This window comes from Taeniopygia guttata, chromosome 36 (assembly GCF_048771995.1).
Source record: "Taeniopygia guttata chromosome 36, bTaeGut7.mat, whole genome shotgun sequence".
NCBI lineage: Eukaryota > Metazoa > Chordata > Aves > Passeriformes > Estrildidae > Taeniopygia > Taeniopygia guttata.
In genome coordinates this window covers 2,837,838-2,855,565 of record NC_133061.1, presented here as the reverse complement: position 1 = coordinate 2,855,565, position 17,728 = coordinate 2,837,838, and the positions used below count along the sequence as shown (strand labels likewise).

At 55.7% G+C, this 17,728-nt stretch overlaps 2 protein-coding genes across 2 annotated transcripts in view; one reads left to right on the top strand and one right to left on the bottom strand.

Moving 5' to 3' along the window:
• The window catches only part of LOC105759916 (uncharacterized), a 649,836-nt gene that overhangs the window by 274,371 nt on the left and 357,737 nt on the right, over window positions 1–17,728 (bottom strand). Inside the window, 1 exon segment of the mRNA XM_072921323.1 lies at window positions 2,730–3,233. Within this exon segment, the coding sequence (XP_072777424.1) occupies window positions 2,730–3,233 (504 nt within the window).
• The window catches only part of LOC140681480 (uncharacterized), a 1,248,316-nt gene that overhangs the window by 1,016,931 nt on the left and 213,657 nt on the right, over window positions 1–17,728 (top strand). The window contains 1 exon segment of the mRNA XM_072921322.1: window positions 15,733–16,178. Within this exon segment, the coding sequence (XP_072777423.1) occupies window positions 15,733–16,178 (446 nt within the window).

The window sequence follows — 17,728 nt, the reverse complement described above, 5'->3', positions numbered from 1 at the left end:
TTTATGAAAGACAACGGCGACCTGGTTGCAGGAAGACAGCACAGCAGCCTGGCCTCACCCGGGCTACTCGGACTAACGACACACGCTGACACCAATGTGGTGGACGGTCGAAAGCCTTTATTATCTTATCTCATGGGTTTAAATAGTCTTGGGGGACTTTGCTATGTCAGATGGGGGTTGTGGGGTCTCAGGGGTTAGTCGGGAGTGGAAAACTACTGGGTTAGGTGTGGTTACATGCTTTGGGGTTAATAGATAACGTGAGGCAGGGAGAAGGGGGAAGGGTCTTTCTTTCCGTCACATCCCGAGATCTTCCGTTCGCCTGTCCCTATCTACCACAAGGTGAGACCCAAACATGAGTTCCTGGGACATCCAAACCTCCCGGGAGTGTTTGAATAATGTCAAAACTCAGGAGTGTGTTCATGGCCCTGCAGAGGAACCGGATCCAGAGAACGAAGGGTTAAGTTGAGGGCGAGTTCTTTGGCGGAGCCCCAAACCCCTTTTTTATCCCTGGTTAAACTTTGTTTAGTAATCCCTTAGTGAACTTCATTTTTCACACCTGGCTGGGATTTGGGGGGGCCGGGGGGTCCCTGGACAGCCCCCGCTGCTGAGCACTGACCCCCCCTCACCAAGCACCGGGACCCCCCAAAAACCGCACCCACACCCCTTCAGTGCCCCTGACCCCCCCCCGTGCACCGACCCCCCCGAGCACCGAGCCCGGACCCCCCTTTGTGCCCCCCACCCATCACGGGGGTTCCGCCCCCTCCCCTTTGACCCCCAGAGCCACGGGACCCCCGGGAACAGCTCCGGGACCGGGGGGGCCCAGGGATGTGAGAATTGGATCCATAAAGGATTCCCAAATCCTGGCAGAAAGCTCACACTGCCTTGGACTTGTCCATGCAAACTCTGAGATTTCATTGTGCCAGCGAGCAGCTGCAAGGGATTATCAATAATCAATATCAATATCAGCACCTGAGCAAAATGCTGGGGGTCAATAGGAACCTGCAAAAGGCAATAGAGAAATGCCAAACCCAATAGAAAAAGCAGAAAAATGCCAAAGGCAGCAGGGGAATGCAAAAGCCTTCTGAGTGCTCTCAGAATGTCCCCAGGTGCGGCTAGTAACGTCATCCCAGAAACTCCCATCAGCATGTGAGACAATGCCGATGAGAATTCCCAGAAAATTCCCCGAATTGGTCTCAAATCCCGCGCGAGGAGGGGATGGTGACGCCAGCGCTGTCCACCATGATGTCACTGTCCCTGATGGCATCAGAGCAGTGCCATCGCTGCAGCAGCCTGGGGATATCCTCCATGGCTTTTTGGCACCGCTGGGCCAGTGCGCGCCTGCTGGGGCCACCGGGGCCGCCGGAGCCACCACGGGGACTCAAGAGGAGGTCGTGGCTGTCCCCAAGTGTCCCCAGCAGCTGATCCTTGCCCAGGCAGGCACCGGCATCCCACAGCTGCCCAAACTCGGCCACTTCGGCCACCAAGGCCTCAGGGACATCAGGGGACGCCTTCTTTGTCCCCTCCAGGATGGCCTCAATGTCCCCGAGCCGGCGCTGCAGCTCCTCGGGGAACCGCCTGCCTCCTTCACACTCTTCCACCAAGCGCTCCAGCGGCCCCAGGGCCACCTGTGCCCAATGTCCCCTTCTGGTGGCCACCATGGCTTGGCTGCTGGCCACCACAGCCTCTCCCACGCCTCGTTGGTGGCCGCAGCCACCTGGGCCTTGTGCGTGGCCCCTGCCGAGGCCCTCTTTTCCCTGCCCAGGGCCACCTTCAGCCACTGGGCTGTGGCCCCCAGGCTGCTCCCAGCTGTCCTCCTGCGGGTGGCCATGTTCTGCAGGTCCCTGGCCCGGATGGCAGCGATGGCCACGTCCCAGCAGGCGTCGCGGAGCTCGGTGGCATCCCAGGCCAGCAGGGCCCAGCTGTCCTCGAGCCTGACCACCAACTCCTGCCAGGCCAGGCCGCAGCTCTCACATCGGCCCAGGTGGCCCCTGGGGTGGCCCCAAGCGTGGCCAGGGCCTGGCCCAGGGAGGGGACATCACGGTGGCCCAGGGAGGTGACATCACCTGGTCCAGGGTCTCACGGAGACTCCAGGTGAAGTTCCTCAGGTTCGCGTGCAGGACTCTGGGGACATGAGCTGCTGCACGTCCCTCTGTGACCTGGTCATGGTGGCTGCCACCTCACCCAGGGTGGCCACCACATTCACCAGTGACTCCAGCTGGTATGGGGACACCTGGGGAGGGGACAGGGGAGGGGGCAGGGACCTGGTGGCACTTGAGGCCTCCTGTGGTGGCCCCTGTGCCCTCCCAGTGTTCCCTTTGTCCCCTCCCTGGAGGGCTCTGCTGTCCCCTCTGTCCCTTTGTCACCCCCTCATCCCCTCTGTCACACCCCTGCCACCCCCCACTGTCCCCTCTTCTTGCCCAGGGAGCCTTAAACTGTGTCTGTGTCTCCCACAGTTTCTGCTCAGTCAGGCCTCAGATATTGGGCCCCTTTATCAGCTCCATTGCTTTACTCTCTGTTTTATTCCCCATACGGGGGCACCAGGGCTCTGCCCAACGGGGGTCACTGGGGATCATCCAGCCCGGATCCTCCCATGGCGGATGGAGCTGGAGAAGCGCACCAAGCTCTTCCCTCACTCTCTTCCCTCACTCCAAGCTCTTCCCTCACTCTCTTCCCTCACTCCAAGCTCTTCCCTCACTCCACGCACTCACAGGGCTTCCCTTAGTGGTGCCTCCGTCGGTGCTGGGTCAAGTTTGAGCTCCTGGAGAAGCTCTTCCCACACTCCCCACACTCGTAGGGCCTCTCCCCGGTGTGGATGCGCCGGTGCCTGGTGAGGTTGGAGTTGCGGTTGAAGCCCTTCCCGCAGTCGGGGCAGCGGAAGGGCCTCTCCTCTCTGTGACTCCGCTCATGTCTGTGGAGATGGGAGCTGGTCCGAAACCTCTTCCCACACTGGGGACACTCGTAGGGCCTCTCCCCTGTGTGGATGCACTGGTGTGTTCTCAGGTGTGAGCTCTGCCCAAAGCTCTTCCCACATTCCAAGCACTCATAGGGCCGTTCCCCAGTGTGGATCACCTGGTGCGCCATCAGGCCAGACTTGTGTCTGAAACCCTTCCCACACTTCCCACACTCGTAGGGCCTCTCCCCTGTGTGGATAGTCTGGTGCTGGATCAGGTGGTCGCTCCGACTGAAACCCTTCCCACATTCCAAGCACTTGTGGGGCTTCTCCCTGCCATGAGGCTTCTCCACCAGCTCCGAGCTCCGGCTGGATCTCCGCCCGCCTTCCTGGCTCAGGGGGGCTCTTTCCTCCCCGCAGCTCCCTGGGCTGGGTTTGCAGCTCCTCCTCCTGCAGCATCTCCGGGGCTTTTCCTCCTCCTCCATCCAGCCACGCCCAGGGAATGAAAAATCCTGGTTTGGGGAAAAAAACAAGAGGAGAGCACCTTGGACTGGAGGTTCCTCCTTGCCCAAGGTCATCTCAGGAAGTCACTGGGAATCTTGTGTCTGTAAGCATCTCCAAAACACCAAAATTTAGCCCAAAAATCCCACAAACTTCAAGATACAGATCAAAGACTCCCCAAACATCACAAGTCAGCAAAAACCTCCTCCAAAACATAAAGATTCAGCTGCCACATAAAACCAAAGAATTAAAATTTAGCCCAAGCAAGCTCAGAAACACCAAGATTCACCCCGTGAAAATCCTGGATCCCCCTCCACAGTCACCTGCTGTATGTGGGGGGAAAAATGCTTCTGGGGCTGGGGGAGGCTGCAGATACAGGGAGGGGTGGAACCTTCTGCTGCTTCCTCTTTCTGCTCCTCCTCCTCCTCCTGTGTCTCTACTCTTCCTCACACTCCTCTTCCTCCTGCTATTCCTCCTTCTCCTGCACAATCCCACCTTCTCCTGCCACGTCCATTGTTTGACCATTCTGTTCCTCAAGCCTCCTGTCCCCAGGCCCAGCACCCACTGCCGGCTCCCTCTTCCCCCCAGACCCACAGCATCCCAGCCGAGGGGCAGGGATGGAGCTGGGGCAGGTCGGGCTGGGGCAGCGCTGGGCTCTCGGCCGCTCCCGCCCGCACTCGGTCCCCACTGCAGCCGCTCCCGCCAGGACAGCGCGGGGGGGCCCGGCCTTGGCGCTGCCCCACTCCCACCTCCCCAAATTCCCCTCGCGGGGGCGATGGGGCCGAGGGGGGGGCACAGGTGGGGTCCAGGTGGGGAACGCGGGGAGCTGCGAGTCTGCCTGGCAACTGGTGAGTCATCAGCGCCGCGGGCTCTGATTGGCTGAGCTCTGCCTGAGGGCTGCGCCTGCAGCAAAGAGGGGACACCCTGCTCCAGGGGGGATGTCCCACAAACGGGGGACCCCCATGAAAGGAACAAGAGCAAAGTGTCTTTCAGATGCTCTGAATCTCCTCGGAGATAGGGTCAAGCAACTTTCATGTAAGTAAGTGACAGGAGAAACCTTGGTTTCAGAAAATGTTATTAATTGATGACACAGACTGCTGCTCAGCCAAGGTCCTCCTCTATTCATGAACTTCCAGAAGAACAACAAAGACTTAACAGAGCCATGAATATCGTTTGCTATATAAAAGCAGGGAGCATATTAAGGGAGTATGTAGTAGGGGGATTGGGAAGTCTGTAGCTCTCAAGTGCTTCAGCCAATGGGGAAAGCAGAGGGAGATGTGGCCAGGAGAATTAGGATTAAAAGGAGGCTGTGTCCTCCAAAATTGGAGAGATCCCATGGGGAATGTCCCATGGCCTCTCCCATTCTTAGAAATGAAATTAATTTCACAGGACTTCTCTGTCTGCTTTGTGGACAGAATCCTCTGGTGATGTCAATTTTTCCGCACACCCTGGGGCAGGGAGTGCAGCTGAAGGTGCCTCACCCACTTTGGGTGATCGGCTCCCTTGGCTGGCGGCAGCAACGGGGATTGATTGGGGACCCAGGAGTGACCAGGAGACAGACGAGTGACACATCAGGGGGGTCTGTGAAGAGTCAGCAGGGAGAGAGCACTGAAAATCTCATCAGTGAGTGCCCTGGGATCTTCGGGGAGTGAACATGGCAGGGCACCCATGGAGGGGAGAAAAGGGAAAGCCACGGAGGGGTCCTGGCCAAAGGGAGGATGATCCCAAAATGTCTCTGAAGGGTCCCTTGGGAGAATGCTGAGGTAGTTTGCAAATTCCCCCAGAGGTAATTAAGGACATGGACACCCAGAGGGGACTATAAGGGAAGTGGAGAAGGGATTTGGACAACAGGGGATGGATGGTGTTGGTGTGCTGGGAAGGGAACAGGTGAAGGGGAGTGTGCAGCAATATGGTTCAGGCAAGAAGCAGCAGGAGCAATGTGTGTGGTAAGAAAAAGGATAATGGAAAAGAGGAGGAAGAGAAAAATACTCAGGATGGGGATGTTTTTCAGCAGGGTCTTATCCTGACAATTTGCCAGCTGATACTTTGAATTCCCAGTTTCCAGGAGAGGAAAAGCAGGAGGTCAGGATGTCAGGGGTTTCTCTGTGGTGGGCAGCGGCAGCAGCGGGCGCAGAGGTGCGGGACCGGGAGCAGGGCTGGGGGCCTGTGGGGAGCTGCGGGGCCGGGCCGGGGCTGTGGGGCAGCCGGGGCTCAGCGCCGGGCGCTGCCTGAGCCCACCAGCCCCGGGCAGGGCCGGCAGTGGCCCCCGGCCCCCAGGAGGCTGCGGGACGCCCCGGCCGCTGCCCGGCCCCGGGGAGCTGCCGGCCCTGCCCGCCGGGGGGGCCGCCTTTGGACACTGCGGCAGGACAGGCACCGGCTCTGCCACACGGGCTGTGCAGGGGACCCTGAGCACAAGGAGCAAAACAAAGGAACATCTGGGAAATGCAGAGTGCTCATGGAAGGATCAGGATTTTCTATGAAGGATTTGGTTTGGGTCCCTGCAGAAAGGAAAGATTTTGCAGAAAGCTCAGCAGCTCTCAGAGGATGAGCACCCACAGGCAGTGACCGGGGCTGCAGGAGTGGCACAAGAAGGCCCTGCAGCACTTGGGCACAAAGGCACAGCAGCTGAAGGCAAGAAGGATGAGCAAAAGGCCAAGCTGAAGGCAAAGGCCATGGCAGAGTTCCCACAGCCCCTGAGGGACCAACCCCAGGGCCCAAGGGGGCCCCAGCACCCAGGGGACGGCGTCGGCCACAAGCACCTGGCAGAGGCATTGCCCTCCTGGCCAGGGCAGAGCCCACCCAAACAGCCCCTGGGAAGGAGTCGGGGCTCCAGCTGCAGCCCACAAGGACACTGCAAGCACAGACAGCAGCACCCGCAGGAGGAGCGAGTCCACCCCTGCATGGACATGGATTGTCAGGGCTCTCTGAGCTCCCATCCCACCGGGGACCCACCACACTGCAGCCCTGGAGAACATCCAGGCTGGGTCTGCATCCAGAGGAGGCCTCTCCTGATGGACACAGGGGCCTCTCCATCCACTCTGAATCTTACACCTAAGAGGGGAACATTGTAAAGGAGTGTTTTCATTATTAAGGTAATAAATGGGAAAGCTCAGCTGGTATCATTTGTTCAATCCCTCTTAGGAGCTGTGGGGGATAGGTTTGAAATAAACCCATTTCTTTTCTTCCTACTGTGATTCATATTAACTAGGAAGGAAGTTGATGGTGGCATTGTAATATTGTAAAAGGTGATACAGAGGCTATTGCTGCTGTACCTTTGTGCCAAATGTCTGGCAAGGCCTATGCTGAAGGGAACTCAGGGGTGTGGGCAGCCCCAGAGGGAAAATTTAATTTGGATTCTCTCCAAATTACTTGGAAGCAACCAGGACAAGTGGGGGCTAAAAGCAACACCCTGTTCCAGGGGAGGGAAGGAAGGGCTCACAGCCTGGTATGGAGTCCCTGCTAAAGGCAGGGCTATTGGAGCCAGGGATGTCTCCCTACAGCACTCCTATCCTGCCACACAGGGAATCAGATGGCTCCAATGAGGAGCACAAGAACAAGTGGAAGAAAAAGCCTCTATGAAATGGCTGAATTTTCTAGATAAAAAACAACTTTTGAGTATTAAGGGGAAAAGTGCAAATGGTGGAGAAAAACTTTAAATATTTGGGACATATTTTGACTGAAGTTACGTGGTTGAATGACCAAGAGAAGGTGTGGGCAATCTCAGAAGTAACGTTATCCAGGACCAAAAAGGAGCAGAGACAATTCTCAGAATTAATAGGGAATTACACAGCCTGGATTGAGGATTCTCTGTTCCAGCCAGAATATTGTAGGACTTTATAACCCCAGACAGCCTCCATGCTGTGGTATGGACAGGAGAAAGAGAGCAAAACTTGAGAAAATGAAAAACCAAAAATATTGATGCCTCAGCTGTGGCTCTTCCAGACTCAGAAAAGAAATTGGAATTGTAGGTGAATGTTCAACAGGGCCATGCCAAAGGAATTTTTGGGCCAAAATGTTTCACCCAGTGTCCACAGTGGCCTCATTGTCTGCAGAATTGTGCAGCCACAGCTTCAATGGGAACCGAGGCCCAAAACCTGATGACAACAGGATCTCCAACTGTTCCCGTCTGCCATCAAGTTCAAGCTTTGATAACCAAAAGAGCCTCGCAATGGATGAGCAGTGCTCGGTTATTACAGTGTGAAACTTGTTCAGTGGCACAGGAGGATTCAGAACTGAGGACAGGGGAAGGGTTTAACCCAGCCTCCTGTTTGAACAGCCCCCAGAGGGGCTGGGAAGAAACCCAGCACTGCATTCAAGTGACAGAGCTCCAGACCCAGCCTGGGGGAGATTCAGGAGACATTGCCTGGCCTGAGGCAGAAAATGTCTTTGTGGATGGCTCTTCAAGGGCAGCAGAAGGGAAAAGAGTTCCAAGACACCCTGTTATTGAGGAAAGGGAATCAGACAAAGCCCAGGTTACCCCCCATGGTCAGCTCAACCAGCACAGCTGTGTGTGCTTGTAAGAGCCTGGCACTGAAATGCCCTGAGCAGGAAGGCTTCAATATCTTCTGGTGACACCATCGCACCTAACGGGGGGGCAAAAGCAATTCTGATTGCTCAGCAGCCACTGGATCACTTATTAAGGTATTTCTAAAAGACATTACTCCAATAAAAGGTATTGTGGAAGCATCAGACACAGACAGTAGAACTCATTTTCCAGGAAAGATCCTCCAGGGGTTATGGCAGCTTTAGGAATACAATGGGACCTCCAGAACCCCTGGCACCCCCAGAGCTCACGCTGGGTACAAAAAATGAAAGGGGATGGAAAGAAACACCTTTGGAAGCTGGGGATAGAAACCAAGATGCCATGGGTACGGCTTTTGCCATTGGCTTGGGCAAGAAGAAGAGCCAGACCCAGGGCAGATATTCAATTATTTCCCCTTGGAATTGATCTCGGGAATTCCTTACCCTGGGAATTCTCCACCTAGTGCAGGGTGGAGATAAGGGATGCACATTTAAAGCAGTCTGTGGCCAGAATCCTGTCTCTGGTGCAATCTCTCCCCCAGGAAGCTGGGCTGGCACAGAGCCTGCCTTGGCACTTTGCTGTTGCCAACATCCAAGCAGGACATCGGCCCACACATCCTCTGCTGAAATCCTCGGCCTGGCCACCCTCCTTTGGCAGCTCCAGCCACCGGGGACAGCCCTTGCTGCCACTGCTGCAGCTTCAGCGCTCTCTGCGCCTGCCCTGCCACAGCTGCTGGGCAAGAGCACGGGACAATTCCACTCTGGCTCTCACTTACACTCACACACTGCCCTGCCTGCCATGGCATTGATGGAAAATACACCAGCTCTTAGACTTTAACATTGTTAACCTTTGATTTCTCTACTCAGGCTTGCTTTGCCTTGGCCCTGGGGAAAGAAATGTTAAAGGTTTTGTTAAGGGATGTTGCACCACTCAATGGAGATGAGTTTAACATCTCAACACACTGGGAATGGCCCAAAAGATACCCACAAAGATAACGACCAGCAGCAAAACATCAACCCCAGCAGCAAACAGCAACCAACACCTACCCCAGACACTGCCAGGGCTGCAGACACCTGGTCTGCAAAAGGCTGAGAAGGAAATCCAGCACTTCCCACCTCACTAACAGCAGAAGCAAAGAAATCCGGGTCCAATAGGAAACCAAACACTAAAACCTGCACAACTTGAAAGTATGGAACATTAAACCATTCGATTTAGACTGGATCAGACTGCATCGAGTTAGGGAAAAATGGAGTAAAAACCGATTTTCTCTGCACACCCGGGCTATGTGGCGATGGAATGATTTCTGTTGCACATCCTGGCCAGAATCAAGGATTGCCTTGACTCTAAAACTAAATATGTTGGTGCCGTTTTCCTTTTTCCTGCAGTTTCAACGCAAAGTTTAGAGCATTAGAGTATTTTTTTGTATTATTCCTACTTCTATATTGCCTGTTAGGTTTCGGTTAGGGATGTGAGAATGAGTTTTTACTTCGAGGAGAAGTAGAAAAAACTGAATCGCCTTGGAATTTTATTGTGGGTTTTTTTTGTGTTGCTCTAAGAGATAGAAAAATTTTGGTCAGGATTTTTCGACATTCCCCTTTAGGCCGCATTTTGCAAAACTAGAAGAGAATTAAAGGTGACCCTTTAACTCACAAACCACAAATAGAAGAGTTGAAGGAAAAAATAAAAAAAAGCAGCAGGATGTGCTGGTGGGGGGGGGGGGGGGCAGCTGAGAAGCTGCTAAAGGCTGCTCTGGAAGAGAAGCTGCATTCCAGGCACCCAGGAAAGGAGCTTTAGAAATGCAAATTAACTCTGCTGAGGCAGAGTGGGGACAATGTACCTGGCTCTTCTGGCCTGGGGCAGGAATTGGCTGATTCCCTCTGCCCCTCACCCCAAGCTCTGCCTGCTTGCACAGATGGAATCTGCACGGCTGAAGGCAGAGCCCATGGTGAGGATCTGACTCTGAAACAGAAATGGCTGAGGCTGCAAAGGGAAACAGCAAATGGAGAATGTTGTGAAAACTTCACTAAAATAAGGAGGGGATCATCCCCCTGCCCACTCCAACATCTGCTGTCACTGTCTGTGCTGTACAGGGTGTATCAGAGCACTGGGGCTTTTGCTAGAACAAGTTCAGAGAATTCAGTTGGAATTCAAGTATTTGATGATGTATTTAGAAAAATGCAGTCATTGATGCAGCCCCAGCTTGAGGGAGCACCCAGAAATGGGAAAAAGATGAAGGGCCACCAGAACAAAACCTACAACACCACAGACCAGCCCCTGGGAACCCAAACCAATTCATATCAGGAGGCAGAGAACCCATTTATCATTTCAATGGCATCATTCGATTAAAAGCTGTCCTCAAAAGAAGAACCAACCAGACAGCTCCAGCTCCTGACCTTCCTGCTGACCAATCCACTGAAATGAGGAACACAACATTTCACATGGGGATGGGATCAGATTATCTGTGAGCAGAAAAAACAGGAGTTAGTGGAAAACCAAATGGCTCAAACTGCTGTTGGCAAAGAGACGACAAAGGAAAAGTGCTGAGAAAGATAACAAAGGAAAAAGGAGAGCAGTTTATGTATTGGTCCAAACATGGAAAGGATGGGAATGGGACACGCTTTCGTGGCTCCCCGGCACACCAGGGGTTAAACAAATGCTGCTTCTCCTCTTCTGTGCTGCAGCAACTCTCATCTTTTCACCATGCTCCACACCTTGGCAGTGCAGCTCATCCAGCAGCTGAGCCAGGGGATGCAGGCGGCAGCCAGGCCTCCTGATCCACAAACGGCTACAAAAGCACAGGGAATGAGGGCACCGAGAATAATCCCAAAACCAAAGAGGACCCGGGAAGAACAAAACAGAGTCAAGGAGTGAATCTGCCTGGAGATAGGGCCAGGCACTTGTAGATAAGGAAGTAACCGGGGAAACCATCAGTTCCAATAAATTTCACAAATTGAGCCACACAATTTCTCAAAGTCCCGCAAAATTCCCGAACTTCCAGGAGAACAAAGGCTTAACAGGGCCATGAATATCGGCTGTTATACAAAAGGAGGGTGCATATTAACGAGGACAGGCAGCAGGCGCATCGGGAAGTCTGAACCTTCCAAGGACCTCAGCCCGTGGGCAAAGGCAGAGGGAGATGCGGCCGGGAAAATGAGGATAAAAAGGAGGCTGCGGACTACAACCATGGCAGAGAGCGTACGGCAAATGCCCCACGGGCTCTCCCCCTGCTCGGCAATAAAGTCACTTTTACAGGACTCCTCGCTCTCCTCCGGCCACAGAAACCTCCGGCGACGGGAATTTCCCCGCACGCTCCCGGCCGCGGGGCAGCCCCCTCTGTCCTACCCACAGCAGCCGGGCCGAGCCAGCGCTGCTCCGGCAGCGGCTCCTGCCCAGGCCCCGGCGGGAAGGAGACCGCGGGCAGCCGCTCCCGCCGCGCCCTCAGCCCGGGGCCAGCACGGGCCGGACACGGCACCACCGACCCGCCGCAGCCCCCTGCCGCCCCCTCCGCCCGCAGCCAGCCCCGAGCCCCCGCAGAACCCAGCGCGGCTCCCACCTGCGCCGGGGCCGCCTCCGAGCTCCGCCGACGCCGCCTCACCGCGCTCCGGCCGCTGCCGCCGCTCCCGGGCCCGCACAGACGCTCCCGGCGCCAATGGCGCCCCTGCCCGCCCACGGCCGCCCTCAGCCCGCCGCCGGGGCCGTGCTGCGCCCCGCTCCCACCAATCAGCGCGCCGCAACCGCGACTGACGGCACCAGCGGCCAATGGCAGCGAGCTGGGGGCGGGCTCTGCGCACGGCCCAGACTCGCCCCGCGCTCTCAGGGCCCCCCGCGCTGCGTGAGGGCAAAGCCGGAGATGAGCAACAGCCCCGGGACGGGCCCGGGCCCGAGGCGGGATTGAGCTGCCCACACAAACAAACTTCTCCTCACCTCCCGCCACGGCTTTCCCGGCCCTGCGCCTTCCGTGCCTCCGGCTCTGCGGGAAGCCCGGGAGCCTCCCTTCTCCTGCCCCTCATTAGTGCATCGGTGCTTCGCTTTGATTTCCCCCAAAAAGGGAAACCTGCCCAAAGCCCTGTGGGCGAGCGGGGGAGGGGAGAGATTTCTGGCAGAAAACTGCAAAGACTCAGAGCAGGATAAGGAGAAGTCAGTGCAGAGCCTTAAATGCAGCTTTCCCTACGGCTCCCTGCTCCCAGCTGCACCTCCTCCCCCGGCAGGGCAGGAGACAGGGAATGGGGCCGTGCTCAGCTCATCCCCCGCGGCTTCTCCCTCTGCTCAGGGACAGGAGTCGTTCCCTGCTGCACCCTGCGCTCTCTCCCAGCCGAGACTTCTCCAGGAACTTCTCCGAGCCGAGTCCATCCCCTGGGGCACAGCCCCCTCCAAGTGCTGCAGCGTGGGTCACTGTGCCACGGGCTCGGTCCTGCCAGGCCAGGCTGCTCCAGCGGGGCCCCTCTGCCCACGGGGTCACAGCTCCTCTCAGGCATCCCCGAGCTCCAGCCTGGCTCCTCCAGGGGCTGCACGGGGATCTCTGCATCCCCACGGAGCTGCAGGGGGATCTCTGCATCCCCACGGAGCTGCAGGGGGATCTCTGCATCCCCACGGACCTGCAGGGGGATCTCTGCATCCCCATGGACCTGCAGGGGGATCTCTGCATCCCCAGGGACCTGCAGGGGGATCTCTGCATCCCCACGGACCTGCAGGGGGAATCTCTGCAGCCCCACGGACCTGCGGGGGGATCTCTGCAGCCCCATTGTAATATATGTTATGGAATAATTCGTGCTTATGTAAAATATACATCAAGTCAGTTGTGCTTGTACAAAAAGATTCTTAAAGTTTTAAAAGGCCAGAAGCAGCAGCCGCGGCTGCAGAAACCACAGATGACAGAGAAAGAAAGACCTCATTTACAAATGAAAAAACGTGGCTCCGTGCAGAGATGGGCTCTTTCCGGGGGCAATCCAGGAGGCACCCAATGTGAAAAACGCATAATATATGGCTCTTTGCGCATAGTTACTGTATGTATTATGTTAGTTTGATTCGTAGTGCTGTGTTAACATTTTAATAGCATGGTAAATGTAGTTTTGTAGTTAACATGAAGCTTTAGAAGTTAAAATAGAAACTCCTTATGTGTTTTGGTTTTTATTTTAAGGAATGAGAGACTCGCTTTGACGTAACCATCACAGAACGCCTAAATCTTCCAGAGAAGAGGAATTTATGGCTTTCTTGTCAGAAGAAGCTAATTTCTTCAGGCCTTGCCATGGGGATTAAAGGAAACAGTTGGCATATAACAGACAAGAGTTTCTTGTTTTAAATAGAATGTATGCATAACCATGAAGGATATATGAATATGCAATAGTGTAGTTTTAAGGGTGATTCCTTTGTTCACAAGGTATGCTTGTTGTGGCTTAAGTGCCCGAGAGCTCCGGGCTGGAGCGGAGGGGCTGCGGGAGGAGGAGGAGGGACAGGAGGAGCGGCGGGAGCAGGAGCGGGAGAATCCCGCCGCTCGCACCGCCCGCACGCCGGGGCTGCAGCACCCCCTGCCCCGCCAGCATCGCCCCAGCCCCGAGCCGCAGGGCAGGGGGAGGCCGAGCTCGCCCCGGCTCTATCGAGGGGTCTCCGGGAGGATTTTTCTGGAGAGCGCTCGGAGCCGGCAGATGCCGAGCCCCGGATCCCTCCGGGCTCCCCAAGAGGAGCTTTTTCGGGGGCAGAGGAGCTGTGATCGCCCCTCGGAGGGTCCCGGGGGACCACGCGGGGCTGGCCCGGTGCTGACAGGGCGGGACATTGGTTTTGGGGATTCCCGTGAGAGCCGGGGCTGCGGAACGTGGGACCCCCGGGGCGGCAGAGGGGAAGGGGCGGTACCGGAGCTGGGGGACCCCCGGCAGCCGGAGATGAGGCGGGGACGGGACCCCTGAGCCTGGCAGGGCCTGTCCTGGGGTGACCTCACGATGCTCGTACCCCCATTGGTCCGTTTGGCCCCGAAATGAGTTCTGCACCTTCAGGGCTGGTTCTGAGAGCGAAGAGGGGGAGGAAGAAGTGCGCAGTTTGTTTTCAGGAACTGCACTCACCCCTCCACATTCCGGCTCCTGGGCTGCTGAGATGCCTTAAGGAGCTGGGACAGAGGCCAGACGGAGCCAAGAGGAATAAAGTGGATATTTATTGAAGTGCCTTCAAAGGCCACACCCCGGCAGTACCGGAGCCATGGTCGGGGCTCTGCCCGGATGGCTCCGAGATGGAAGCAAAAGAGGGCTTGGTCATGAGTTCTCACATTTTAAAAACTGTTAGTCCATTTGCATACAGGATTTAATGGCCCAATTTATAGCTTCCAATTATGAAGTTTCATTCTCCTTGCTTGCCTGCCTTATGATTTTCCTGTTGTTTGTGCTTTGGGCCTGAAGTTTGAAGAGATTGTCCTTGACTCTCCAGCTAGAACAGGATTGTTTTGTCTTAGCCACCCTGTGAAAAGATCCCACGAACACTTAATATAAAGCTAGAAGCTGCACACCAAAATGGAACAGAAAAACTTAAACCTGAGGTATCAGTTGTCTGCCAACAGACAGCAGGACAGAGCTCTCCTTTGCTTTTAGTTAGTTTTTAGCTCGCTGAGGCAGAGAAGTTCCCTGGACTGTGGTTTTTCTTTTTCTTTGGAGCTGTTTAAACCTGCTCTGGACTGAACACCAGAAGAGCACCGGCAGCTCACACCTGTGGCCCACCGGGCTGGGCCTGGGCCACGGAGGGACTGATCAGAGCCTGAGTGAGCCGAGCTACAGCCCACGGAGGGACTTTCTGAGTTTGTCATCTCTTTTGGAGCAACAACAGGTTTTATTGTTTAATATTGTTCATGTTTTGTGCTGGTGAATGCTTTGCCTGTTAAATAAACAGGTTTTTTCTACTTTTCTCCAAGGAAATCTTTTCCTGAACTGGTTGGGGGAGAGACCACTTGAATTTGCTTTCACCCCTTGGGTGTTTTCTCCCAAATTTGCCCTAAACCAGGACAGGGTGGTGGGGACAGGGGGGAGCCCCAAGTGCCTGGACCAGGGGGAGGCTGGACAGGGGGACCCTTGTACTGCAAAACCCCCCAGCATCCCTAAGCAGGACCCTGGAGAAGGGGGATCCCCAGGGCCCATGAGGATCCCCAGCAGCCCTGACACGGGGGACACCACAACCCCAGAGGGATGAGACTGGAAATGGGACCTTCCTGGTGGCTTTTTTTGATTCACTCATGATTTTGGAGGTTTTTATGGACACCAGGAGACTTCTGGAAATGGTTTTGGGCAGGGGGAATCCCCAACCCAAGGTGTTCACACCTTGTTTTTCCCAAACCAGGATTTCCCACTCCCAAACTTTGGCTGCATGGAGGAGGAGGCTGTGAGGAAAATGCCCTGGGACATCCAGGCAGGTGAGGAGGAAGTCAGTGCCCCTTTCCCCCTCTCTCCTGCTCCATCTCCCAGCCCAGCACAGCCCCGGCTGCAGGACAGCCCCGCTGCCGGTGCCCTCCTGCCGGGGACGCACTGGGGGGATCTCCTTGCCCTTCCCTGTGGCACGGAGGCAAATCCCATCCTCTCCTTGTCCTTCCTACCCCAGAGCAGGAGCTGAGGATGGAGAGCAGGGAGGACAAATACCCCCAGCAGAACATCATGGAAGAGGCTGTTTTGAGCGGTTCCATGGCTGAGGAATCGAAGGGGGAGGAAAAGCCCCAGAGATCCCACAGGAGGAGGGGCTGCACACGCAGATCACGGGGATCTGAGGAGGAAAGACCCACCCACTGCCAGGAAGGTAGGCAGAGCTTCAGCCAGGGATCAGAGCTGGTGGTCTGTGAGCAGCCTCATGACAGGGAGAGGCCCTACGAGTGCTCGGAGTGTGGGAAGAGCTTCAGGAAGAATTTCAACCTGATCTGCCACCAGAGGATCCACACTGGGGAACGGCCTTACGAGTGTGGGGAGTGTGGGAACAGCTTCAGCCACAGGTCTGACCTGATTGTCCACCAGAGGTTCCACACCGGGGAGAGGCCCTACGAGTGTCCTGAGTGTGGGAAGAGGTTTCACACCAGCTCCCATCTCCTTGTACATCAGCGGATTCACAGACAGGAGAGGCCCTTCCGCTGCCCCGACTGTGGGATGGGCTTCAAGCACAACTCCACCCTCGTCACCCACCAGCGCATCCACACCGGGGAGAGGCCCTACGAGTGTCCCCGGTGTGGGAAGAGCTTCTCAGACCGCTCATTCTTTACCCAGCACCAGCGGAGGCACCGGTAAGGGAAGCCCTGCGAGAACCCCGCCTGCAGGAAGAGCTTCGTGAGCTGCTCCAGCTCCATCCCCATCAGAGGACCCACCCTGGTCAGAGCCCTGGTGACCCACATTCCCTGTGATACACAGAGGGAAGTGGCTGCTGTTCCTTTTATTTTGCCTCTTATTATCTTTTATCTTCCTCCCTCCAAAACACAGAAAATTGGGGTTAAAATCAAGAAATTCATCAAAAGCATTTAAAGCCTCACATTTTACTTGTGTTTTGAGGAATCTTGGGTTCCAGGAGATATCTGTGAGGATATGGGGGAGTTCAGGGGCTATTTGGTTTAGTTGTCTTTATTTCTTGGCACTCCAAAAGATGACAGGGACTGATCTTTCTGCTCAAATCCACACAGTGCCACTAAAAAACTGCTGAATCCCACCCCAAAATTACTCGATTCCACCACCTCTCAGGGTGAAATTGGGTTGGAAGGGGATTGGGCAAAGTGGGATGCAAATCAGGAGGGTGAGATGAGCATTGGGTGGGGTGGGATGGGTGGGATGGGGATTGGGAGGTGTGAAATGGGGGAAGTACAGCTGGGGAAGGGGTCTTGATGTCCAGGAGGGGTCGCATGGGTAGAGGTTGGCATTTGGGAGGTGGGGTGGGGTCTGGAATGAGACAGCCAAAATTTGGCGGTGATTAAGATAGGGGGAGCCCATTACTGAGTGAGTGTTTGAATAGTCTACATTCATGAGGAGATGCTGGGGTGTCTCACATTCCTGAGGCAGTTTTGGGGCACTCCCCAGCTCTTGGGGGGTTTCCTGAGAGCAGCTCCATGGAGCCCCATGGCCAGGGGTGGTTGCCATGGGCCTGAACTCAGAGCTGTGCCAGAGTCCATTGCCTCAGTGCTGAGAGCAGAGAAATGATGAATGGCCCCAGACATCTCCAGTGTGTGTTTGTGGAGGCCTGTGAGCTTACTGGGGAGAGGGCAAAAGCGATCCCCTGGAGAAATGCACCTTAGGCTCTGGGCATTCCTCACAGCTCAGGGTGAGGATAGAAGCTTCCCCCATGGTGCTCTGCAGCACTGTGTTAATTTGTCCCAGTTCTGTCCTCCTCTTTGGCCCGTTGGCCTTTCCTACCCCTTTTACACTGATATGTTCATGTTCTAGCAAGTTCTCCCTTCCCTATTTTCCCATTGGTTTATGTGCCCACCTATCAACCCTGCCATTCCCTATTAGTCCCTTTCCCTGTGTACCACCCCTAAACCCTGAGATCCCTGACGCTCTCCTCCAGCCCCTCTTTTCCCGTATTTACACCCTAAACCCACCTTTGTCTTTGTCTTTAACCCCCAGAGCCCTGGAGCGTCAGACCCCGATAAACCCTCGTTGGAGCTCCATGCCTGGGCCCTCCCGTGTCCTCACTGCCGAGCTGCTCCGTGTGTGTGTGTGTGTGCTGGGCTCCCGTGGCTCTGCCCGTTAGCACAAAACACTCCCAGGGAAAGTTGTGCCGCCACCACCACAGACTGACAGTGTCCCTGGGGACCAAGAGGCCACTGTGACACTGTGGGACCAAGGAGAGCATTGCTGCCCTGCCAGGCCTCATGG